We start from the raw sequence: 25,591 nt of genomic DNA, 5'->3' as shown, positions 1-25,591 counted from the left end.
TGAGCTCAGAAAACCTGAGCCTGAACCTTGAGAGAAGTCACACTGATCACATGCACTTCACTTGCCTCAACCACTCAGAGAACAAGTTCACAAAAAAAAAAAAAAAAAAGGCAAGTTCTTGACTTCCAGATTTCTCAAATTCAGCTTCCTGGGATTTGTAAGAATAAAAAGCAGCTGCTGCCCAAGGAACTGATGTGGGTGTCTAATTTAATTCAACCTTCAGGTTGTATGTGCAGCGCTACAGCAAAGGGCAGAGAAACTTCATACATTCCACAGGCTTGGAATAAGAAATTCAGGTTCTGCTGTACAAGACACAGTCCCATAAAACTCCAAAATTCTGGTAGTGCTGTGCTGCCATCACAAAAAGTGCAATTCACCATGAAGGTGCGAGTTTCTGTGTACATTGTAAAGTTCTGAGCAGAAACCCACTGACACAAAATTAACTTTTTCATTCATTTGTTAAGCTGTCACTTAGAGGTCTGAAATCCCATAAATGCAATAATCTCACTAAAATACATAGGTAACAAGTCTTCTGAGGCAGTTCTTGACACTGGCCCAGCAAAGGCCATCCTAAAGTAAACATTTAGCAGAGCTCTGTACCATTAAACAGTTCACACTCCCTTTCAAAATCTGACCAGGTTTATACCATATTGGGAAAAGTAATTTATGCAACATACCCAAGCTACCTCGGTTTTGTAGTCAAAATACCATTTGGCAATTTAATAATATATTCCTACAAAGGTTTCCAAACCTGTAATATTGCAGGGCTGAATAAAAGCTTTTGGCTTTCTGTTTTATTAAAACAATTTATTTCATATATAAAAAGTATGTGCCACATCCTCACAGATTTAAAAAAATACACTAAAAATAGTTAATAAGTTAATTTTATACATGTAATAGTTGAGTCTAAAACCTGGTTCATATGTCAGATGTGTTGTTTAAAGTTCATTTTCTATCCTATATAAACATCCACTTGCTAAAAGTAGACAGCATTTTAATTTGTAACTTAAACATTACAGCTTTGTTTCTTCAGAAAATATCTTCAATAAAAAATGAAACTGCTTCTTCTGTGCAAAAATCAAGCCTCTAAAAGTGATTTCTAAGCCAACAGAAGGGCAGAAGTTTCAAGAAGTTGAGAAAAACGTGCTTCCTTTCCCCTGGAGTCTAAGTCAGCAGCAAAATCAAAATGGTATTTTAAATTCAGGGAACAACGAAGTGCAGAACTTACACAAGAGAACACTTACCAAGGAGTGGGACAGTCTGGGTGACAGGAGCAGGGACATTAGTAGGAGCTACAGGAGGTGGAACAGTCCCATAGATTTTGGAACTATCGGTGGTTTCAGCATTCCCTCTGCCTCCAGAAACTACTGGGATGGGATTTCCTACAGACGACTCCTTTGTAGTGTCCTCACTCCCACCCGTTGCTGTAGCTGAGGAACAAGGCATGGACACATTAACCACCAGCAGCAATTCCTGCTGCACGAGCTCTGCCTCCCACAGGGCTCCAACACTTACAGTTTGGGATGTTCACTGCCGGAGTGTGCGGGACAGAGACCGGAGGGGTTATAGGTGGTGGCGGCCCCGGAGGAAGGAAGCCTACAAAATACAGATGCCCCTGAGTGCCCCTTTGGCACAACACCCCAGTGCAGCTGGGTCTCTGTGCTCTGGGGCCAGCAGAGCACAGGATGAATGAAGCACCCCCCACGTACCTGGGGGTAAATGCAGAGGGTTGAATCCAGGCCGTAAGAACGGGGGCGGCGGCGGGGGCGGCACCCCGGGAGCAAATCCAGGAGGGGGGATTCCTAAAGGGGCTGTGAAAGCAGGTGGTTGGAGTGCACCAACCACAGGAGGCCCCGAGGGATGTGGTGGAACCTAAGGAAAAAGGAAGGGGAAAAACGTGTTACCCCAAGACTGACCGGGTGACTCCTTGTCCCACTGGGATCTCTGCTTTGCCCAGCACAACAGGAACATTTAAACAACCTAAAATTGCTCTGCAGCAAGTGGGGCTTGTGTAAGAGACCTAATTAGCACTCAAAGAACTCCTGCCACTCACAAGATCAACACCAATCTTGTTTGCCTTTATAATTAGAGAAAAATTCTTCTCTGTGGTAAATGGGTTTTAATGTATGTTGGTGGCTCACCTCCACACACCTTTCACACAGCGGCTGGGATTCATTTCCATCCAGGAGGATCCAATGCAATGCACATGACTTTGGAGCAACTAAAAACCTTTGCTTGTTTCCTTCTTACTACCCGAGTTTATACACTATAATATAGTGATTTTTTCCTTTTTTTTCTCTTTAATTCTGATTTATATCAAGCTCTGAATTTAAATTAGCTCTGATTTAAATTAAGTTGGTCCTTAGTCTCATATTTATGAGCTTATTACAGAAACTACACTAAATGTGTGGGAATCAAAAGGAAAAAATCCAATCAAAAACATGCTCTGCACTTAGAATGGATTTAATAAAGCAAAGAAGAGCTGTGTGCCCAAGTGACCACAACTGACCACCTCCACGACCAGCAACATTTCAGAACACCAAGACCCCTCATAACTTTTTACTTCTAGAGGAAAGAAGGAAAAGCTTTTGCTGTTTTATTCTCAGGACTGAAAGAACCTGCTTCAGGTTCCTTACCAGCTTTACTCAGCCCAGGCACACTAAACCTGTGCTACTACAGTTTGATAATCAAAATGATGATATTAGAAATAGCAAATCTGGGGAGGGATGCAGCAAACTGGGATCAACAAGGAAAAAATAACTAGAGGGAAAACTGTTTACTAAGGAGGAGACTGGAATGGAGAAAGAGAGGAGAAAGCACAAGAGAAGGGAAGGTCTGGAAGTGAGAAAAGAATCAGTCGTGGGAATCCTGCAGCAGAATCTCATTCTTGACACTTCCTTTTTCAGCATGGATTTAAGGAAAATAAGCAAAATCACTGCTATTTAATACAGTTAATGGCTACTAAACTTTCTGAAATTATAAGTTTGACTTACTGTTCATTTACTAAATAACAGTTTATAGCACATCAAGAATCGTGTGTCAAAACAACCCATAATTCAACATATTATGTTCTCAAATCCCATAACTGGCTAAATTACACATGTCTTCAAATCATTTGAGTTCTTGATCTTCTGTGAGTGCTTGCCACATTGTAGTTCATAAATCACACTTTCTCAAGATGTAAGACAGTTTTATTCATACTCCCTCTCATCTGGGAGAAGGGATACTACTATTTTAAAAGCAATGAGAAACTACTGATATTAAAGTAACAGTGTATATCTATCAATAGAAAAGCTTTTTCTTAGGGGAAAATTATTAGGAAAACAAACAAAAAAAAGCCAGTCACCAAACTGAAGATGCAATTCAGCCCATCAATAAGAAAAACTCTACTCCAGTAATTTCTCTGTGACTGAGAGAACAGAGTTACCATTCATGGCATCTCCTCCCTGAATTATTATTTAAAGTAAGTTTTTGTTTCTTTATCCCAAGTAAACGAGGAACAACTCTCACCTGTGGAGGAGGTACTGTTATTGGTGCAGGCATGGGGACAGGGATAGGGACAGGTAAAGCTTTGGGTATAGGTGACACTGGTTCATTGTGTGCAGCTTCTGCGCCTCCGTTCTGAGCTACTTCATTTTCAGACTTCTTGGGGATCCCCTTCCACTCTGTACAACACAAAATCCCAACAGACAAGGATCAGCTCAGAGGGAGCAGTGAGGTGAAACGTGTTTGCTGATGTTTATAAAAGGACCTAATAGAAAATACTCAGATAAAAAGCATTCATACATATTTCTGACAATAATAAAAAGAAATAATTAAAAAAATTGGACAGAATGACCCAACCCTGAAATTAAGCTTCACTAACTGCACACAACTGAACATGCAGCACTGCTGTACCTGGACTAAGAGTTTCATTGTCCAGCATTCCCCCTTCACAGAAGCTTTCAAGATCTTCAGGTTTGACTTTGTCCCACGGTATGTAAGTCACACCTAATTCCACATCCCAGTACTGCTTGTAGTCTGGCTTTATTCCTTTATTCAGAGCCCATGCAATCTTGGAGGGGGGGAAAATACATGTAAGTCAGGCAAATGCTTCCATTTTAATGCATTTCATATTTCCTTCTCACAAAACAGCACTACCATTTGGGGCTAAGAAGCAAAGATAGTAACTAAAACAGTTACAACCCTCTGAAGTAAGTTGGTTTTTTTTTAAAGCAGACTTAGTTCTTTTTCCTTGGCTTGAATCTTGCTCACTATTTGTAAAAATGTATAAAGCCAGTTTCTTCCCATATTCCCAAGCCACTAAGATTAATTCCAGTTCCCTTTGGAGGACTCTAATATGATGTTCTACAGAAGGAAGAACTTCACTAATTTAATGCATCCTTCCTTATTTATTAGTATCTTTGTAGGATTATCGTATGTAATGAAACTCTTATGAGACAAATATCCAACAGTGAGAAAACACACTTCCAGTTCCCTGCAATGGCTAAAAGGGCACCATTTTTATTGATCAAATAGACAATTACTGGCAATCTTTTGAGGAAACTGATACAAGTTCCACTAACTCCATTACAGACCAGGAAGAATAATTCTCAAGAAGTGGCCCATCCCCATAAATTTACAGAACACATAAGAGTCTCAAATACCCAAAAGCCCACCACAGATGAGAAAGGATGACAGTAATTCCAGCAGCTTTAGAAACCCTGACATTTTCCAAGCAGTACCTTGATGGATTTCTGGTTGACCTTGAAGTTCCCTCGGCTCAGTTTCTGGAGGGCTCTGTTGGCATCTTGTCTGTGCACCATGACAATGTAGGCACATCCTCTGGGGGGGATCATCTGGTTGGGGTTTAAGGAACAAAATTGGTTTTGCAAATAAAATAGCAGTGAACACACAAGTGTTCAGTTACAGCAAGCTGGGACATCAGAGGGTGTTCCAAAAGGGGCTCTGGAAGTATGGAAGGGAATGTAATTTAAGAGGCCAAGAAAGCCACTATCTTCAGTAAGTACACATTTCTAATACACTAAAACTTCCACAACTTCTGATGTGGAAAGCTTTAAACTCTAAAATATGGCTGACTCTTGTAATATTTAATCTTTTCAAACTGCTAAACACGTAAATGCTGTGGGGTCTGGCAATTAATTACCTCGTTGGAAGACACATCAATCCCCCCCCTTCATTCCATATACCATGAGCTGGCAGCTGCACCTCCACACTCGGGTCTATCTGCAGCTTTGGAATAATTTTTATTATTTATAGTGAATTTGAGAAAAATCTCCTATGTTGTTTTACAAAATTTGGAGTAGGAAGAAAATTGCAGTCACTTCTTTTTGTTTGTTTCAATGAAATTTTAACAGCTATTATTTATATATTTATATGTATGTACTTATATATTTATACATATAAAATATCCTTAAATACAGCTAAACAAAACAACAGTTCTGTGTTTATGGCTAAAATAACACCAGCTGAGGGTCCACATTTCTGTACTCAAGCAAAATGGAGCAGATGAACTCAGGAGCACAGGATGTAATTCTGCAGGCATCTAGCTCTTCCTCATTCTCCAGAGAAGGCAAGATTTTTATGAAAATGGGATAATCTTCTCTGTTTTATTTGCATTTTTAAATTGCAAGAACCCAAAGCAACTCCGTTCTTTGGCAACAACTCAGCCAAACTAATTTGAGTCTACACATTAAAAAGCACAACATGCAGGAAATGAGAGCTCAACTCTTTGGAATTTATAAAAATAAAGCTGTCTTAGAGCAGCCAGGAAACACTTTTTGTAACCAAGCCTATCAAAGTAGCTCACACTGCAGCATTTATTACTCACATTGATCGACTCAATGGGGCCAAACTCTTCCAAAAGACTTCCAACATCCTGCTGAGTTGTCCTCTTGTCAAGCTGTCCTACCCAAAGTGTGGTACTACAAACTGCAACAAAGAGTTAACTCAGGTTGGGAGAGCCATTATCGACACAAGCTCCTCTTACAGGACAGAGTAAGTCCCACATTTATCTCACTTCATGCTGAATTCAGGGTAATAAACCAGCAACTGAGCTCAAAGTATCACACTGGCTGCACTTTAGCACAGCAACATTTAATACTCAGCCACGTTTCGCCCAGTAAGTGATACAAAACTGCAAACTGTGACAGCACGAAGTGACAATCTGGGAGAGGTGCTGGCAGAGGCACATCTCACACCACTGCCAGGGAGCTTTCAGTGAACAGCTGCCAAGGCCCTGCAGTCCTTTTACACTCCTGGAATTGTCACTCACCAGCTTTTGGCTTGTTAAAACTCTTCAAGTTTGTGTGTCTCTTACATAAGAGAATGCTTTCATTTTACTTGCTGACCCCAGAGAAGATTCCACATTCCAAAGGAATATTCAGAAGACAACTACTATGTTTGGTCTGTAAACACAGGCAAAGCCAAGATTACTTCAGATTATTTCAGCCTGTGTTTTCCAGGTCAAAGCCCCCCTCCAGGTCTGAGAGGCACACAACACTGAATAATTAGAAAAATTGCAATAATTTACAACTAACTCAACTTGTTATTTAATCTGCTTTAGCTTGCAGGTCTCAAAGGAAGGAAAATAAAAACACGGGGCTTCAACTTTTTCTTCTCATTTATAGCCAAAGTATTTCCAACTTGGAGATATTCCAGAAATGCCAAACTGTCTACTATGAGTAAAGGAAGTGCAGGGATGTGAATTTAAGTCTACCAGCTTTACAGCTCAGAAAACAAGTCACAGTGCAGTTTACTTTTTTTCTGTCTGGATGAACCTTGGAGAGGAACACAACAATTTAAAGAATACCACTCCAAAAAGTGGTAGTGCTGGTATTGGCAAAGTTGGCATCCACAATGAAAGGAAGAATGAGCTTACCACTGACAGTTTCTGACTTGATCTGGGGGAGGCCCTTGGACCTGCGCTCCCTCTCCCGCTCCCGTTCCCGCCTTTCCTGCGAGCGCGACTTCGGGGAGTGTCGGCGCCGGTCCCGGGAGCGCGACCTGGAGCGCCGGTGACGGGAGCGCCGGGACCGGGAGCCAGACCTGGAGCGTTTCCTCTTGGGGGACCTGGTGTGAACCAAAGCCACGTGTGTCACAACGGTGAGCAAAATGTTTATGGCTTCTACAAAAAAAAAAAGGCTAAAAAAGAGATTTCCAGGGAATTCTGCCACTGAAATGGGAGTTTATTGACAGGCTTGAAGTTACTCTCTCCCAGTAAGAGAACTGCACAGATACCCAACTCCCCTCAGAGGGGAGATGACTTCCAGGGGTTCATAATTCTTAAAGAGTCACTAATCCCACTCTCATTCCTGCACTAAAAGAGCTTTCACTGATTTACCTTGATGCAGATCTAGATCTCGACTTCCTGCTGTCAGAAACATGCCGTTTGCCCTCCTGAACAGGTGGCTGCTCCACTTCCATATCCTAAAATATGAAGTTGACTGGTGTTATGGGTGAGCAGCACAAGTATTTTATTTCTTTTTATGCCAAGACTAAATTATGTAACAGTACTAAAATTACACTGAATATTCAAATGTGTGAAATTAAAGAGTAACGTGGCTCTCCCTCAGAAGCCTCACCTCTGCTCTGTGTCACTGACAGGGAGAGGGTCCAGTATTAGCTGTACTTAACACAACCACTGAAAACACAGCATAGAAATAATCTGAACAACTCTTGTTTTCAATTTGCATATTATCTTTTTTCCATATTTCAGTCCATCTCCACAGAATATGATTATTCTCCTTAAAATCAGTCAGTGGATCCTGCTGTGTCAAAGTTACAGGCAAAGTGAGGTTTACTACAGCTCTTCTCCAAGACATTACTAGAAACTACTTTAAGCCCTGTATGTAAGCACATTGCAACAAATTTGAAAAATGAAGCAGAAAGTCAAAGCAATACATAAAATGCAAGAACTTGCTTAAAAAAAAAATTAATTCCAACACAGCTCTTCCTTCCTACCCCAAATCTTCCACAGCTTCCCATTCCAGAACATAACTGCATCCTGCCTAGACTTTAAGTTTTAATTTAAATTTTAAAATAAATTTAAGTTTTCATTATATGACCCCAGCAGGGAACACCAAAAAAGCCCTCTCTCAAAATGTACTGATTCAACAGAATTCTAGACTAAAAAAACTAATTAGAAAGACACTCTTGAGAATTCTCCTTTTATTCCAAGTCAAAGCAAGAACTGATTTCTACAATCTGTGATGTCACAGCTTGGTACCATCTCTATTTCTCAGTTCAGGATTTCCTTTTCTTGGAACAAAAGAGGCAAATAAACTTTTTTAAATATATATATACACACACATATATAGGCTCATGAATAGACCTGCTCTTTGATTTCTTCTTAATAGCAGCCAGTTATTGAACCTACAGTGTCCTGAAAACCCTTAGGAACCAAAGCATTTACTTGGATTTTCTTAAGTTGTTACAGATTTTGAGTCCATTTCCACTACATTCACGTTCTACCAGGCCCTTAAAAATTAACTTTTCCAGACGGTTTCTTCATACAAGAAGACTGCATTGTCAGAATTCCATGGCACAAAATATTCCTGAAATATGATGGAGACAGGAAAGGGAAGATAAGGAAGCAGAAAGCACACACATGCTGGTTTTGCCAGACTTGTCCTGGAGCCCCCCAGCTTAATCCAACCATGTCCCAACGGAGCCACCCTCACAGCCAGCTCTTGTCCTGGATATCCTGACACTTCTGCTCCTGCACAATCCATGTACATTTGAAAAAAACACATGTCTGAGAGCATTTAAGTTACTTTGTTTATTGCAAAGGCTCCTCACCTGTTGATGGGGTTTCTGCATGTGTGACTCAGTCTGGACTGGAAAGGGAGACTGGAAAGTTGGCTGCACAGGTGCTGCTGGTGGAATCACAGGCTGAGCCATGGGTGGGAACTGGGGGGTAGGCAGGAGACCAAAACCTGGCATTTGCCCATTAGGAGGAAGTGGGACCTTTAGAGAATAAAAAAAAAAAAAAAATCCAGCTAGGAAAAGAAATTGCATTGGCTGTCCCAGTTTGCTCAAGTTAAGTTGTATCTGTGCTCCAAAGTCACAATAAAAGATGGGGGAAAGATGAAGTAGGTCAAGCATTTAGATGTAGAAAACAATCTTGTTCTTCAAAGCCTGACTGGGACAGAGAACAAAGATATGTTTCTTTAGAAAAATTGAGGGCTAAGCCACATTCACTCTTCACAATAGTAAAACCACTTCCTTATTTCTCCACCAAAGAAAACAAGCAAAAGACAGAAAACACCAGAGAGGGACGAGGGAGAACCTGAAGTTACCTGGTGACGCATTGGATCCTGCTGTATTCCCATCATCCGCTGCTGGAAAGGATCCATATTTGGGAGCTGAGGAAATACTGGCTGTTGCATGCCTTCTGCTGGAAACCCACTGAAACCAGGAATATGTTAGTGAGACAAGTCAGTACATACACAGATCTCTTTATTTTCCAGATTTCTATACACATTTACACAGCCTCGCTGTAATTTTAAACGGAATGAGTATCTCTACTATGATCCCATTTCCAACAAAAAAAAAAAAAGAAGAAAGAGTGGCTTCCTTATCTTTTTTCCACTCTAAGAGTGGTCCTTTATCACTAAAAGCAACGCTACACAAAGGTTAGAGCCTCCCTCTCCCCCCTGACTTACAAAGATCTCAGCCTATGGAAATGTTTCAGGAAGGTTGTCTGCCTTAGGCTAAACTTCTTCCTCTCCAGTTCCTCCTCTGGGAACAAAAGAAGCAACCTTTTTCCTCAAGGAAAATAAACTGGCCGTACTTTTGCTGTTAACAACCACCTTGGTTTGGGAGGAAATAAGGCAGAGGAGCACAGGATGTGTATCACAGCAGGATTACAGCGATGCCAATCCCTTCCTGATTCAACACACAGCATGGACAGTGCTCAGGGAACTCAGGAGGGCTCTGCAGGTAACAGGACCTGCCTGCAGGAAACTGAACCGGATTTCAGGAGGATACAGGAATTTCACGGTGATGGGAAATAGAGCTTTGCACTGTTTGAAGACACAGGTGCCACAAAATTCTGCAGAAGTTCTGGACAGATCGGTTTTTCATAGAGAAAATGACTGAGTTTGTGTGCCCATACTGGGAATACTGGAATTCCACCTTCAGGGACATCTTGCACAAGTGTCAGGTGCTAAAGACAGAGGCTCTGAAGTGCTGCCAACACAACATAAACATGCCCAAAAGCCTCTGGCTGGGCAGGCACAAGCAGTGCTTATGTGTGACCTACCCCATCTCTCTGAACTCCAGAGTTCACCTGTACTCTAGGGAAAATACCACCAATTTCCTTCAAAGGCATTTTAATTAACTAGTACTTGTGAAACATAAAAGTGCTGGAGGTGAGAGACACAGTAAGAAAGCTGATGAGAGTGTTAGTGGTTCTGGTTTTGAGAGCAGGGTTTGGATGCAGATACAGAAAGTAAGACATGGGGCCACGGACTGAAGCAGGGGAAAAAAGAAATATGGACTAACCCCGGCATTGAGCACCATCCAGCCTGTGCACTGAATGAGAGAGGGGTCCTGTGGAGAAAACTGGGATGTGGTCATGGCATTCCAGACTTTATCATAACGCACAGCAAAAGGGAAACAGGACTCTGAGCTCGTTTGTGGGGGGACTGAACGTTCGAGAACCTTAAGCCAATCTTCATTTCTTAAGTAGTTAAAACCATCAAAATGTTTGGAATAGTATCTTTTCCCCAGCCAGCAAAGCAATCCAGCCGATCACTAACCATGCCCTGACACACTCAGTTGGGCAATAAACACATCTTGAAATCCAAGCTAAGCTTTTCTCTACAGAACACAGTCCTCAATCAGTGATGTTACATAAACCCACACCACATCACCAAAGTGAAGAGCCATAAAAAACACCCCGCCAAAAATTGCTAACAGAAATTGTTAACAATGTTTTAAATTTGGGCTGTTACAGTTAAGCACTGAAGTAACTTCGAATTTTAATCCACTTTCTAACCTAAAAATCTTTTAGAACAAAGATTTCTTAGTTTTGTTATGACACACAACTTACAAAGCCGGCTGAGACACTGAAGGGGAAGGAGCTGAATCTTCTTTCTTTGCATCTTCCACTGCTTCTGGTTCATCATCATAGTCAAACCGATCTAGAAGTTTCTGAAAGAAATCACATTGTGCCCACTATTTTTTCTGCATCTTACAGAATTGGCAGCCAAAATATCTTTATTATCACAGTTTTACTACATATTTAACAGCTATGGAATTCAAGACAAGGTTAGAATGGGGGAAAAATAAAAACCTATGTTCTAACACAGAATAAAAACTGTCCAAAACTAGTTTTCTTCAGCTTCAGAAAATGTACAGGCCATAAAAGCAGGAAGCCAACCTCCAAATGGAAAAAGAGAAGAAACAAAATTAGAAACTAACAGAGGACACTGAGGTACCATCCCAACAGTTGTGTTCTGGGGAGGTTCACCACAGAACAAACCAAGGCTTACTTTATCAAACGATGTTTTCTGCTCAGGTGCTGGGAAAGAAGCTTTTTGCTCTGGTGCCTGAGCTGCTGTGGTTTTCAGCTGAGCAGTAATAGCTTGAACCTGAGCCATCACAGTGTTGTCTATGACCGGTGACTGGGGCTTCTGAGGCTGCTGGAAAGTCTGCAGGATTTGCTGAAGCTACAAAAACACAAGGTAGTATTAAGAATATGTTCTTATATAAACACAAAGCATCAAAAGAGTTGTAGGATATAACTTTTATGTCAAACCAGACTATGGCACAGGATGAATATCAACAACTTGGCTGAACTAGGGAGAACTCTCAGCAAGACCAAGAGTCACTTTTTAAATACTTCAGTGGCAAAATTCAGCAGATCCCAACATTGTAGGACTCAGGCCCTTCAGCACTGCTTAGTGGACTGAACAACAGAACTCCACATTTTCTTTCTTATATTCCACCTGTCCTGGAAACTTTGTAACTGCATCAATTCACAACTAATAATTTAGGAATATTTAACTGCATTTTCCCCAAATACCACAATTACTGGATGGAAGGGTCACAGATAATTCAAGTACTCTTTGACTCCATCAAAGACCTTAAGGAGGCTCTTTGCTTTGCTTCAAATGGGGGATATTAACTCCATCATTTTCTCCCCTCGTTTCACATAAAAGCTGGAGTTAGAAGGGAACCAACAAGCAGGTTACCTGCTGTCCTTGTGTTGTCTGGAACAGCTGAGCTACAGCTGCGAAGGCATCGGAGCTGGGCAGCTGTGGCACGGTGGGCACTGAGTTCGCAGTCACCTGAGGGGGCTCCGAGGGGACCTTTGCCGGAGGGGGCGGCGAACCTGAGGGATCCACAGGAGCAGAGGAAGGGCTGTGTCACTCCAGAACACTCAGCCTGCTCTTCACCTGCCTCCTCAAAACAAGGGCCTGGCCACAAGCCCCTCTTTAACCCAAAATTCCTTATTTACACCACCCCAACTGCACATTGCGTTTGTTTTGCCATGAACTGCCCCAGCCACTGCCCACACCTGCAGGCTGCATGCACCAGGAAAGAAAAAAGGCCCATCTGGAAGCTGCTCCCACATGGAATTTTAGAGCACGGCTCCCCGTTTGTAAGTGTCCAAGTTAAGAACAGCTCTGACTCCAACAGCATGAGGCAATGAGCATCACTGTGTGATGGTTCTGGGCTCATCCTTTTGGAGTATTTCAAATGAACCAGCTCATGGCTCATCTGAAGAGCAACTGAGTTCCTCTTAACATTTTCTATTTTCTAGCAGGAACCGAACTTTTTCTGAGAATTCTGGTAATAATTAGAGGTTATTTCACAGGCAGCTCGTTTTCTTTGGTAAGGTCTGTTCACGTGCCCCTTTTGCACAGGCACAAGCCACACCTGCAGCTGATGGATAAATCCTCCCACCAGAAAAATTACTTTTACTCATTCTTCCAGGAAAAGACTCCCATTTCCAGGAGCTTTACTGAAATTGAGATCACACTTTAGGACACGCTGACAGCTTTGGCTACATATGCAGCTTTCTCCTTCTCTTTGCTTTACATTAAAATGCCTTTTTTAATAAACATTTTGCCAGTACAAGGTAAATTAGCAATAATATCATCAATTCCTCCACACTGTGAGCAAGTCACTATTCATTAGCAAATTTGTTTTAATGGACATAATAGAGCTGTACAAGGAGTGACAGTTTAAGAAACTTCACAGAGAAAAATATTTAGTTTGAAATACTAAGCAAACATGTTTGCCTTGCAATACCATCTCCTTTAAAGCCATTCCTCTGTTTGTACTTCAAATAACTCCAGTGTTGACAAGCAGCAAGCAGAGACAAACGTGTTTAATATTTTCCCAGAAGTGAAATGCAATATAAAAATACTGCAAAAAGGTATGTGGTTGTTCTTAAGCATGAAGTAACTCCTCAATTATTTCCTGTATATATTCAGAAGGATATTTTCTTGCTCAAGGGAGAAAATTTGCATTTTTCTCTCTATGGGCTAAACAGATTGTATCTCACATAACGCATTAATATATTTATTATTATTCATTAGCATATTTATTTCAGGGCCAAATTATCCCCTCTGGTGCATGTGAATAATCTCACTGAAAATCTCTGCAGAAGGCAGCCAACCTGTTTGCCACCAGTGAGGAGACACAGCTGGAAGGGCAGTGCCTGTCCCAGCAGAATGGAACTGCACGGCCACCACATTTCATGGGATACACTTCCCTGAACACAGCTGGAGAGGCTCCCACTTGTGCTGCTGTGCATCACTGTTTTGTTGTCTGTCACCACCCCTCCCTCACTCCATTCCACTTTTCCCAGTCCTACTCCAAGGTACACAGTGAACAAGGAGGTTACCAGAGCTCAGCGTGAAACACGGAGTGCAGAGCCAAAAAACAGGCCCTCTGGAGAAAGAGGGAACTGTGGAATGTGTATTCTCCTCCACTGCTCCATAACCTCACTGCCAGCTTTTCATGGGGCACAAAATAGGTCAGTGCAGCACTGTGGGCAGGCCCTCCCTGCTCTGCTCTGTGGGTCAGTGCTTTCCAGCCCGTGCAAAGGCCCCAACAGAACTGCACTGTTTGAGAACCTGGATGTGAAACACCAGTTAAAGTGTCCCGGGGCTCATACTGAGACACCAACAGCTGCTGCTTTCAGGTACTAAACTGATCCAAAGAAAGACAAAGCTCTTAACATGTAAGATCCCACTTTACTCATCTGGACTCTAACATTAAAAAATTACATCAGAATTGGAAAACTGAGATAAAACAGACAAATATTTCAAAGCAAAAGAAAAAGTACTTGTTTAAGAGGGGACATAGAAGTCATCTGTAAGTGTCCACATATGTATGTGCACATGCATATTTTGTGATACACATTTCAGGTACTTTCCAATTAAGTGCTCACCAAGTACAGTGTCAGCATTTATTCAAAATAAGTTCAGCTGCTCCACTTAATTGTGACAACAAAGGTAAGTTTATGGACATGTTGCTGTTGGAACTAAGAGCAGGTGCTTTCCTGTGAAAGCAAACAAGCTATTGCCATTTGCCCTTTGCAGGCAGAAGTTAAAATGTTCATTCCTACCTTCATTGTTAGTAGCATTCTCTGCCATTGGGGCAGTGGCACTAGTTCCTGCTGCCATATCCAGGAGAGGCTGAATTATTTCAATTTTAAATACTCCGTTTTTCTGCCAAAGGTTTAGGACACGGACTATTTTACTCTGTAGAAACAAAAGTAAGCATCAATGCTGAATCCAGCTCTCCTTATTCACAAAGTCCCAGTTTATCTTCTGTATGTGGAGAAGAAAGGTTTGAACAGCACATAACATAACCAGGCACACCAATTTAACAAACCCTGTGTTGTGACACAGGGCAGCAACACCTTTTACATGGTTAAAAGAAAAACTTCCAACTTATTTTACTGTCTCCTTTAATAAAAAGCAATTTGTGACACTTTCCTAAAACTGTTCTGGCCAGTCAGAAATCCAGGTCTGATGAATAATCGAGGACATCACTTCAGCCCCATTTCTTCACAGATGGTCACCAAGGGTTGAACCAACCAACCAAGGTGACCAGAAAGAGAAAAGGAAAACAAGCTGGAAAGCCCTAAGGAAGAGAGAGGCAATTACACCAGGAAACACCAGAACAACACTTCAAAGCCAGGCTGAGGACTGCTTCCTTGATTTTATCCCTAATCCAACCAATTCCGTGTTGACTCCAGAAACCATCTCCATCATTGCTCAAAAGATCAGGAAAGCAAGTGGGAAACATCCTCACTGATCACTGCAGAAGGATTAATTTAGAATCTCTGATTGTCAGCTGTTATTTTAAGCTCTTTTTTTTTTCCTTTGACATGAAGAACAACGCATCTCTCAGGAACAGGCTGGAAATTAGCCTTTCCTTCTTTAGCCCAGCACTAAAACAATGTCTCACTAGTTGTGTTGCTTCAGTTGGAATATTCAGGCAGGTAGAAGTCAGAATACATGTTGTATAGCTGTCCTTTTGTAGGTTTAGTCATCTCACCTGCAGACATATAAGCTTCAAACACTTTTTACTTGGAATGAATTGATTCTGTCCCTTCTTGTTTCAACAATTAAATGTCTCAGAGTGACTCAGTTATCTACACCCATGCAAATCCACCTCTACCTTCATTAGCTAAGTGATTCAAGAATTTTACAAAATGTTTGCTAAAATAACATCAGCTAGAGAGAAACCTGAAATAGTCTATTTTTAAATAAGATTTTGGTCTGAAAAAACAGTTCAACTTGAAAACAGCAGAATATCAAAGCAATAAAATGCTATCTCTCCAGAAGACATGAAAATAGAATGAAGGCCAAAGAATGAGTAAATTTAAAAGTCCTGTTTTCAGTCACATTAATCTTACAGAAAGGCTGTTTAAAAGAAAAAAAAAAGTAGCATTCTCTTCAGACATCAACCACAGTTGTTGTGTATCTGCAGATCAGGTTTTTTGGTCTAGAAACTGGAAATCCATCAAAGCAAGCATGTTATAAATAATATTATTCCCTATATCAAGCAGCCCCATGAAGGAGATGGAGAGCCTAATTCATTTATGTGAACAAAATGGTAAGCACAGAAACAGAAAGGAGAAGGGACTGCTCTTTTTCACCAAGGTATTAACCCAGGAGCTCCAGGATATCAGATTCAAAGCCTGAAGGTCTAAATGTACCACATTAGAGAACTATGAACATCAAAGCTTTTCAAAAAGCTTATTTAGAAAGTTGGGGAAGAAGTCAGGTAGAAAAGGAGTATTTTACAGAGAAAAAGCGAGGAGGTGTTTTTCTGGAAACCAACTGGCGACTTCTGAAACATACTTATCTTGGATTTTCCTGCCAGGGCACAAAAGTCATTTTCTGTTGGTTACAACCAGGACCATCAGGAATTCAGGACACTTTCTGAGCCTCTGTTCTATCAACAAGTACAGCAGAACTAAATAAAACAAGGCCTTAAACCAGTGTTGGCAATGGAGAACAGCAATGAAACCCTCAGGTACAGGACTGGGAAAGACTGATGAAACCAACACAGTGATTTTCTTAGAAAACTTTTGTGAGCAGAATCATCACTGCCTACAAAACCAGAGCTGCTCCTGCAACACTTTTTGTGGGAGACACTGCCTTCCAGAGGAAGTTCTCCTGAAGCAACCTCAAGCTTTTGGCACAGTAACCACACAGTGCTGAAGTGTCTGCCCAGGCAAAGCTGATGAGGGTAGGCAAAATATATCTTTTAACTCCAACTTGCATTCAACTATCACCTTTGATCATCTTCCTCAGCCTGTTTTACCCTTTCCTACAGCAACAGTCATCTCCCAGGGACAGAGAGAATCACCCAGTTCACTGTCACAGGAGAGCAAACACCATGACCAATGCACAGCAACACTTGAGGAGTGACAGTCATACCTTGTCTTCAGATGGACACAGATACAAATACTGGAATGTGGCAGTAATATTTTTAGAGAATCTTGGCCCAAAAACATCTTTGTCTGTTCCAAACTGGTGCCGGGACTGACGAACAATGGAGTCAATCACGTACAGCCCAGGGACTTTGTACTCTGGTTTGCACTGAAACACAAACAAGAATTGTCCATCAGGCAGGGATATTCCCAGGAAACCTGCTCCTGGGGAGAAAGGGAGCACTGCATTCCAGCCTGTTGCTCTACATGCCCAGGCAAGCATGAAAACTGCCATTTCTGAAAGTATGGATTAACTTAGTGACAATTAATTTTAAGTTCAGTACCTCCAGTTTCCTCCCCAGCTGCCGGGTAGAGAAAAATTTCACAATTTGCTTTCCCCCCCCACTAATGTATGACAGAAAACTAAAATGAGGTTATATACACAAAAGTGATACCAAAATGTATAAAATGTATAAAATTCTAACAAACCAGGATTTCCCTGAGTAACAGAAGCCTTTCTGGTTATTTATTATCAATATCTAATAAATAACTTTATTAATAGATTTTTTTATTATTTTTGCTTACCTTTTTGATAAACTTCTCCACAATCTGGACAACATGCTTGTAGAGCTGGAAAATAAATAACATACATTAACATATCAGCTACTGAACAGTGGCACATCATCTTGGAAGTGTTTGTACTCATTGTGCTTATTACCACTTCAGAAAGAGTACAGAATATGGCAGTCACATTCTAAAAGGCAGGATGTTATCAAGCTAAATTAATTAATTAAAGCACAGAGAAAAGGATTTCATGGGAGAGACCCACACCCCAGGCATCCTTTCTGCCAGCAGTGTGGTGTCAGTGAGTAAGTGAAAGCTTTCTGGAGTTACTTTCTACACAGGATCAGCGTTTCCACGTGCTTCTAAAGTGTAGTTGCACCCTGCAACAGTTACAATTTTATTTCACAAGAATCACAACACCCTACTGGGTGTAGCATTAAAAAGCAATGACCCAAAAAAAAAAATAAAAAAAAAATCAAGCTGGCATCATGCTCCCAGTCCAAACCCAAGAGATGATGTTCACCACCCACTTGTTTCTACACAACAGCCTTAACACCAACCAGAATAAACCATCCCTGAGACTGGGAAATCCTGAATATTTACTTCAGAAGTGAAATAATAAAACATTGCTGCTGTTTACAGTTTGGTGTTTGTGCCTGTAATACTTTACCTTAATAGCTTTAATGGCAGCTTTTGTGATGAGAATCATCTTTGCTCGGGAAATAGGAGGTTTCATCTCCATCAGTGAAAAGAGCTGAATGGAAAAAACAAACATTAGAAATGTGTTCTGAAGCTTAAGGAATTCACCAAAAAAGACAACATTTCAGGTGGGTGAGGGATTTTTGGTATCCCACACTCTGTGCTGGCCACATTGCTGGCTGGCCCTGAGAGAACTTGCTATTTGACAACCCTATTTTGCTGTTTTACAAACTCTGCTGCCTTATTCTCCATAGGTCACCCAGGGGACAGTTCATTCCTCAAGGACGTTTTCAGGAGTTACTGGTCTTTATAGATGACATATATGTGTGTGTATATATATATATTTTATATATATGTGTGTGTGTGTGTGTGTATCTACACACACCATAACTGAAAATAAGCATTAGCTTTACATTTCAGAGATGAGGGAAACTAAAACTGGCACACAGAGTTGGGGAATCATCCATGAAGACATCTGGATACACTTTCCCCGGGATCCCAGCACCACCTGAACACTGTGACATGACATTCCATCCGTGTGGAATGTTTTAAGAGAACAGGGAACTGAGGGATTTGGGGAGATTTGTTGTCAGTAACAGCCTGGCACTCACACACACACACACCAGAGACCCCAGACTCCAATGCACATTGCACTGCTCTCCAGATCCCTCGGGATCCCTCTCTGGATCTGCAGTGAATTCTATCAGCTCCACAAGCTGCCCTTGGAAATTCTCACTGCAAAATAACCAGCTGCCAAAACCACCCCGTGCACTGCACTGTGTTCTTATGGCAAAACAACACAGATCTGCAAGGCTTCTACACACACACTTGTTTTTACCTTGAAATATTCCTCACAAATCATAGGGAAAAAAAAATCGTTTTGGGTTACATTATTTCATTTTGCCCTTTACAATAAAGAAAAAATTGAGCCCTTGAACACTAGTCAAAAGTGTCATCAATTATGTGCCACAAAGCAAAATAAGAGAATACAAATGTCTTCATTTGTCACTGTAATGGAAAGTAAGATGTCATTTAAAAATTTCTTCTCCTTCTAATTTTAATTCATTTAAGTTCCAAGATACTGGTGAAGTGACCAAGTTACACAGATTTATTCACTGTCTCAGTTAAGGAAAAAAAAAAAAAATCAATGAAGAAGACAAAAAAATTTGGCCAAATAAGGCAAGTGATTTGCTAACAAGGCTTTCAGCAGGACAAAGGGAGGCCTTACACCTATAAAACACAGAGAGCTGGCAACAAGGTATTTACTTTCTTAATTCAATTCCTGTTCCAGGAGATGTAACAGAGGAAAAACTGTCGTTCAAGACAGTGGTAGCCAGATGCCTTTTCCAGCACCAACACAAGACCATGAATTCTCATTATTCATCTCCATAAAATGCCAGTTCCAATGTTGGACTTTTAAAGCCATTTTCACTGTTAAACATATTTCAGCTTGATGAGAAATCACAGCAGGGACAAATAAAAACCGTCAGATAAAAGACAGAAGGAGAGAGGGGTCTGTGAGCTGACTTGGTTTTAAAAACAAATCTTGTTTTCAATTTGGACTTAACTGCTTTAAAATAAGTGCAAAGAACTCTCGATGAACGAAGTCAGTAATATTATTAAAACTCAGAAAATCTGTTTTAAGAGGTAATGAAAGGGGAAGAGAAATCGAAAGCCCAACACCCACAACAAAGCACCAGAAGGCTCAAAAACAGATGGAGGAGGAAAAAAGCAGCCAGCATTAAGACAGGCATTCCATATCCTTGCCTTTGCACATGGAGAAGCAACTGGTCCTCCAGCAACAGGATCCAGTCCCATATAGTAAGAACAAAGGAGCTGGTGTGAAAGCAGCACTTTGTATTTCAGGAACACAAGGAGAGACCCCCCAGGAAACTGGGAGGGCTCAGAGCAGAGCCCAAGGTAACAAGAAACAAGGGGCAGCAAAAATATAAAGAAAAGTATCTTTAAAGTATCCCAAGTTTGACACGAAAAAAATAAAACTCCAAGGAGAAAAACTGCCAGGGAGGACAAAGGCACACATACATATATAAATACATCTACAGTACATCTGCATGTGCATGTGTGTGTATATATATATAAAAAACTATTTGCCCTCTCTTCGCCCTCCCCATCACCATCTCTTGGAATTTTACAACAAAACTTTCCTACTTTTTTTCAAGTTACCTGAAATCTTCAAATATCAAATGACTACTTTAATGTGGATTTTTATTTAATTCTCAGTATTGGTTAAATGTGTCAACACCACGTTTTAAACACAGGTAAATCTAAAATTTAACACCCTTGCAAGTCCCTCATGGTTTTCCACTGGTAGAAGGGGTACCTGCTCAGTAAGCCACCCATGAATTTACATTTCCATATGTTCAATTAGACTGGGATCTTCTTCCACACACATTGCCCAAAGCAATACACCAAAAAAACCACCCCTATTTTCAGAGGATTGTTCTCACAATAATAAATCCAGTTCCTCAAAGGGCACCATGATCAGCCCAAGGAACAACCTGGACACAAAAGTTTACACTATTTAAAAAAATCATCGTGATGGATGCAACACAGGCAATGAAAATCTGTGGCTTGAGAGCGTTTCCAATGTCCTGCCTCACAACAGGAGCCTGTCCCTGGAATGCTCTGACCTTCTGCTTTCACTGACCATAACTGCAGGGTCGGAGGATGTTGGCACAAAAGAAGTGGAGGTATTAAAGAGCCCACTAAACTCCAGCCACAGCACACAATATTGATTTAAGAGTATTTCTGGGTACTTTTCACAGCAGCACGGAAGGAAACTCTAAAGTATCTGTAAAGCAAAGAGCTTAAAAGGCAGAAAATTCACCTGCTCGTTTTCAGGCTGATAAATGCTATTTAACAACAAAGGGGAGCTATTCATTAAACCACGGCAGGACAGCAAAAGGGAGACTAACACAGTGAGCCCCGAAATTAAAACTTTATGTGAAGTACAGAAGCACCACAGAAAACACACGGAAGAAGTGAACCAAGACACCTTCCAACTCCAACTGTGCCCCTGCTCCAGCTCAGGAGGTGCCAGGAGGGGTGGGAAACAGGACAAGGATGATGATGGCCTTTAGTTCTCAGCCTTTTGAGCAGCAGATTATTAACTCCTGTCATTCTACAGTTAATGCCCTTTGCTGGTCTATTTTACATAGGAACCTGAGAACCACTATTTTAAAATTTACTGAGCTTGATGTGCAATCTTAAGTCTATCTGCTTTAAGCATGAGATAACCCAGTAGGAAGGTAAAAATACCTTCTAGGGCTTGAACTGGCTTCCCTGGCTTTGCTCTCTTGCTGAAGTGCCTCTGCCATAAAAAGTTCTCTTTATTTGCAAATAAAGAGCTACGGGTCTGTTTTATACACTCATTAAACCAACCCCCCAGCACAGCAGCAGCACGGAGAGAAGCACCTACTAAAACAAACACGGTGTTTAGTGATTAGTGGGTATCAAGCACTCAGGTCACTGTCAGGACACCTCATTCAACCTCCCCTTCTCCAATTTCCAGAGCAGTCTAACACGCCCTCAATGATTCAATCAAGCCTTAGGTGTCCAAAAACACTTCCCAAAGCAGGTTTCACCCACAGTCAGTACATTCATTCACCAGTTTTTGGAATGTGTTTTATTTATGCATTTAGAAAACATGAGACACAGTAAATCACCAGACACTTATGGGTATATAATTGTAGTTACTTGTTTGTGTGCCTACAGAAGCAAAAGGATGATGGAAGACACGACCAACGAGCACAGATGCCACACTATTTTGTTAACAAAACTTTAAAAGGGCAGATGTTTTAGAAAATCCAAAGGAATTCTGCTGGCCCTGTACATTTTCCTTCCCCTGAAGAACTTGCTGCTTCCTGTCCTCCTCAGGTTCTTCCTCGAGCTAAGGAAAGGAGAAAGAGCTTAGTAACAGATCATTCCCTATCTCAGATGATCAGCAAGTTTTAAATGCTTGACCACTAGCACCAGGTGCTGCTGAAGGTAAGAGATCACCATAACACCCACAGCTGTCAGGCTGCATTCTTGGGAAAATAAAGTGACATTTACATTTGACCAGATATGACCCCCAGGCAATGAAGCCAAACAGCACTTCATCGACTCAGCCACTTCTGTGGCCTAGAAAGGCCTTCCACAAATCCTGAAACACTGGGGAGAAACCCCTTCACAAGGGATCCTCATCTGAAAATGACATCGTGGAAGTACACACAGAAGAGAGCTCTGTTTTCTGCAGAAATGGTTTGGAAATGCAGCTCTCGGGGCCAGGGCAGGGCTCTCATGTCCCACACATCTCCTGGAAATACTGCTTGTCTCACTTCTCTTACCAGGAATCCCTACTGGAATGTCACAGCTTCCAGTATTCCTGGAAACAAGTTCAGTGAGGAGGCAAGAGACTCCAGCCAGATGCTGGCAGTTGTGTCCTTGCTGCTTTTCCCTGCACATCCAGACTCTCACCGGGGATCCCGAGCTCCAGCAACTGCTGGAGAACCACTGGGAAGGATATCCTGCCAACCTCTATTTATAGCACCTGGGGAGGGAGGGGAAGACTCTAATAGAACAGGCAAAATAAAGCCTTGCCATTGGCATAAACCAGGCAGGCTGGATCAAAACCCCAACTGCCCTGAATAAGGGCCAACAGCAAAGAAGGATCCCGCAGCTCCAGCTCGGAACAAACAGCCCACAAGATCTGCCACCTCCCTGTCTCTGGGCACCTTCAGGTGGGATATCAAATGTTTCAGTGGTACAGATTAACTACTGTCAACCTGAGACACACCATTAAAGGAACAGGGTGCGTTACTCAACACAAATAAAAGATTACAAAACAAGAAAGTTGGCACTTTTTTTATTATTTTCAGCAGCAAGACTGTGCAAAAAAAAAATAAATCACTTTTTCTAACTTTTATAACCAGTAAACTATGCCTCAAGTTTTTCAGATTAAAGAAAAGGAAACACACATCCCCTAAACTGAAATATGCCAAGGATTTATAAACCATGGCAGCTGTGTGGGTTTGGTGAGGGGGTTTGTTTGCTTCTGTTTTGGGGGTGGGATTTTTTCTGTTTGGGTTTTTTTTGTTTTGTTTTTAGAAAAATGCTTGCTTGTTTTCCTAAAAGCATAACAAAGTTCTGTCCATTATCCAGTTACCTCTGGTGATTTATTTATACTGTGTCACTAATGTAACATAAGATATGCACCTAACAGTGCAGGATCCAGTTGGAACTGAATTCCTCAGAGGAAACGCACCACAGCCCTGTCCAATCCCTCCTATTCAGCTGAAGGAATCTGCTCAAACTACAGCTGGATAAAGATGGAGCAGCAAACACAAAACCTGGGCTTGCTCCCGTAGAAACAGGAGGATTTTGAAGAGGACATTTATTGGCAAACTTGCATTCAAAAGAGAAGCTCAAAGGCCTGGACTGAGGGAACGGCACCACAATCAAACAGGATCAAATTACACAACCCCAGCGAGTTCCCACCCACTGCCAGAGCCAAACTCACTCCTCTCCCTCCCCAAGCTCTTTTATCCAAGAGGAGACACCAACCCAGCAGCTTCGAGCATGCCTAATTTACAGCCCTGCTTTGAACTTGGGCCTCCCACCATTCAAAGAATTGCTGCAAACACCAAACCCACCCCAAAAAAATCCCAAATGGTGGGATCACCTGCAGTAAGTGGCATCTGCTCCTTCAGGCAGAGCTGACATGGAAGCAGAGCCAGGAAGGAATCACCTCCAGCACGCACGGGAAGTGCAGCTCCCATCCTGGGGGTGCTGCACTTGGGAGTTCCATGATAAACCCACAATTCCCTGGTATTGTAGAGCCAGCAAGTCCAGGAATTCTTGGCCTATGGGGTACTCTGTAGCTGCCCCCATCTTCACTGCTGGAGCCGTTCCACTCCCATTAAAATAATTAACCCTTCAGTGACTGGGACTGGCACCTCCGAAGGCCTCACAACACCGAGCTGTACAGACAAAACCAGCCCTCAGAGGCTCCCCAGCCTGGGCTGTTCCCACCACTGTAAAACTGACATTTCTGGGCTTTCTCAGTGAACAGTATCTCCCCCTAAATCTTACCCCCCACAGACCATTTCAGTTTGTGCTGCTCCAGGCAGCAAGCGAAGAGACCCGTCTGAGAACTGGACTTTATGTGCTCTGCCAACACCACAAAGTCCCCTCCTGGGAGAGGACAGGGCAGGAACCACACAGACCCTGAGCTCATTCCCAGGCTGCTCCACACACGTGCAGTCCCAGGAACCCGTCACACACACAAGTGACTGCACAGCAGGAACTTCAACAAGGACACTTTTCTCCCCCATAACTGATATCCAAGCAAAAAATCTGATGCTTTGCTCTCTTTCAGACATCAGGAATTCACTCGGCATTCCTGTCTGCATCAAGCCATAGCATCCCACCTTTCCTACAGGAAGAGGTAGGGAACAAAACACACCCGTTTCCAAGACAGGGATTAGTCACGGGATCCCAGGAAACTGCAGAGTGAACTTTTTGCACCCTGACTCCATCACGGAAGAGCAGCTGCCATTTCTCCCGTCCCTGTCCTGCAGGAATGCACAGCCTCCCAACCTTCCAACTCATATTTGGGAACAGCCTCTGGCTGAGCCTTAACTGCTTTTCTGTCTAGGGAGGACCCGCAAAGCCTCAGTGCCCAGCTGAGGGGGATGTACGACCAACAACTAACCATCGTTTTTAAGTCACGTGTCAAAAAACTTTATAGAGCAAGGGCTAAATTAAATCGCTGTTTATTGCACAAAAAACCACCACGCTCCGCTTTGATCCCAACTCCCACCGGCTGATCAAGGAACCACAAAAAAAAAAAAAAAAAAAAAAAGGAGAAAAAAAAAATCAGAAGGCAGGGAGCGTGGCACGAAAGGAGAGTAAATGATTTCCAGCCTCCCCTGTGCCCAGCGCTGGCGTCGATCCCTCAGTCGCATCCCAGGCGTCCAGAGATCCCCCCTCCCGCTCCAGTCTCACATCGGCCAAGGCACTACGAGGGAACACCAGTCCCCAAACGCGGCTTCCCCCCCGCTCCTCAACGACACGCACGGCCGGGAACGGCTCCCGGCAGCGATCCCGGAACAGGGATCGGAACAAGGTTCCCGCTGCCAGCGGTGCGAGAAGGAGCCCGGGAGCGGGGGCACAGCGAGGCGGAGGCAGTGAAGGCGCGGAGGCAGCGGGGGGGGGGGGGGGGGGGCAGAGATCCCCGCACAGATCCCTCCAACGCCGCTTCCCCCCCGGGCCGGCCCCTGCAGGGCCGCGGGGCCCGGCCGCGCTCGCCTCCATTTTCCCCCGGAGCGCCGCTCCCCGCCGGGCCGAGCCGGGCCCCTCACAGGCGGCAGAGCCGGGCAGGGCCCTGCCGGAAGCGCGGGGCCGAAGGGGGGGGGG

At 42.6% G+C, this 25,591-nt stretch overlaps 1 protein-coding gene across 2 annotated transcripts in view; it reads right to left on the bottom strand.

Moving 5' to 3' along the window:
* The window catches only part of SCAF4 (SR-related CTD associated factor 4), a 29,216-nt gene extending 5,340 nt beyond the window's left edge, over nt 1-23,876 (bottom strand). The window contains exons 1-20 of one of the 2 annotated variants that reach the window (XM_027660034.1): nt 23,856-23,876; nt 18,144-18,227; nt 17,495-17,539; nt 16,917-17,078; nt 14,588-14,723; nt 12,201-12,340; nt 11,499-11,675; nt 11,057-11,157; nt 10,507-10,554; nt 9,300-9,408; nt 8,800-8,967; nt 7,343-7,428; nt 6,881-7,071; nt 5,831-5,931; nt 4,725-4,838; nt 3,898-4,054; nt 3,511-3,665; nt 1,710-1,872; nt 1,516-1,596; nt 1,245-1,430 (exon numbers count right to left, since the gene is read on the bottom strand). In XM_027660034.1, the coding sequence (XP_027515835.1) occupies nt 1,245-1,430; nt 1,516-1,596; nt 1,710-1,872; nt 3,511-3,665; nt 3,898-4,054; nt 4,725-4,838; nt 5,831-5,931; nt 6,881-7,071; nt 7,343-7,428; nt 8,800-8,967; nt 9,300-9,408; nt 10,507-10,554; nt 11,057-11,157; nt 11,499-11,675; nt 12,201-12,340; nt 14,588-14,723; nt 16,917-17,078; nt 17,495-17,539; nt 18,144-18,215 (2,392 nt within the window). In that variant the 5' untranslated portion in view covers nt 18,216-18,227; nt 23,856-23,876. Of the gene's footprint in view, nt 1-1,244; nt 1,431-1,515; nt 1,597-1,709; nt 1,873-3,510; nt 3,666-3,897; nt 4,055-4,724; nt 4,839-5,830; nt 5,932-6,880; nt 7,072-7,342; nt 7,429-8,799; nt 8,968-9,299; nt 9,409-10,506; nt 10,555-11,056; nt 11,158-11,498; nt 11,676-12,200; nt 12,341-14,587; nt 14,724-16,916; nt 17,079-17,494; nt 17,540-18,143; nt 18,228-23,855 lie in introns of those variants that run through there. The other variant, XM_027660036.1, reaches the window with a different exon arrangement.
* Between the last annotated feature and the right edge of the window lie 1,715 nt (nt 23,877-25,591).

The sequence above is a fragment of the Corapipo altera genome, unplaced genomic scaffold, assembly GCF_003945725.1.
Source record: "Corapipo altera isolate COAL_440 unplaced genomic scaffold, ASM394572v1 74, whole genome shotgun sequence".
In the NCBI taxonomy this organism is placed as follows: domain Eukaryota; kingdom Metazoa; phylum Chordata; class Aves; order Passeriformes; family Pipridae; genus Corapipo; species Corapipo altera.
The sequence above is the reverse complement of the archived record's forward strand: the minus strand, read 5'-3'. Positions and strand labels throughout refer to the sequence as shown.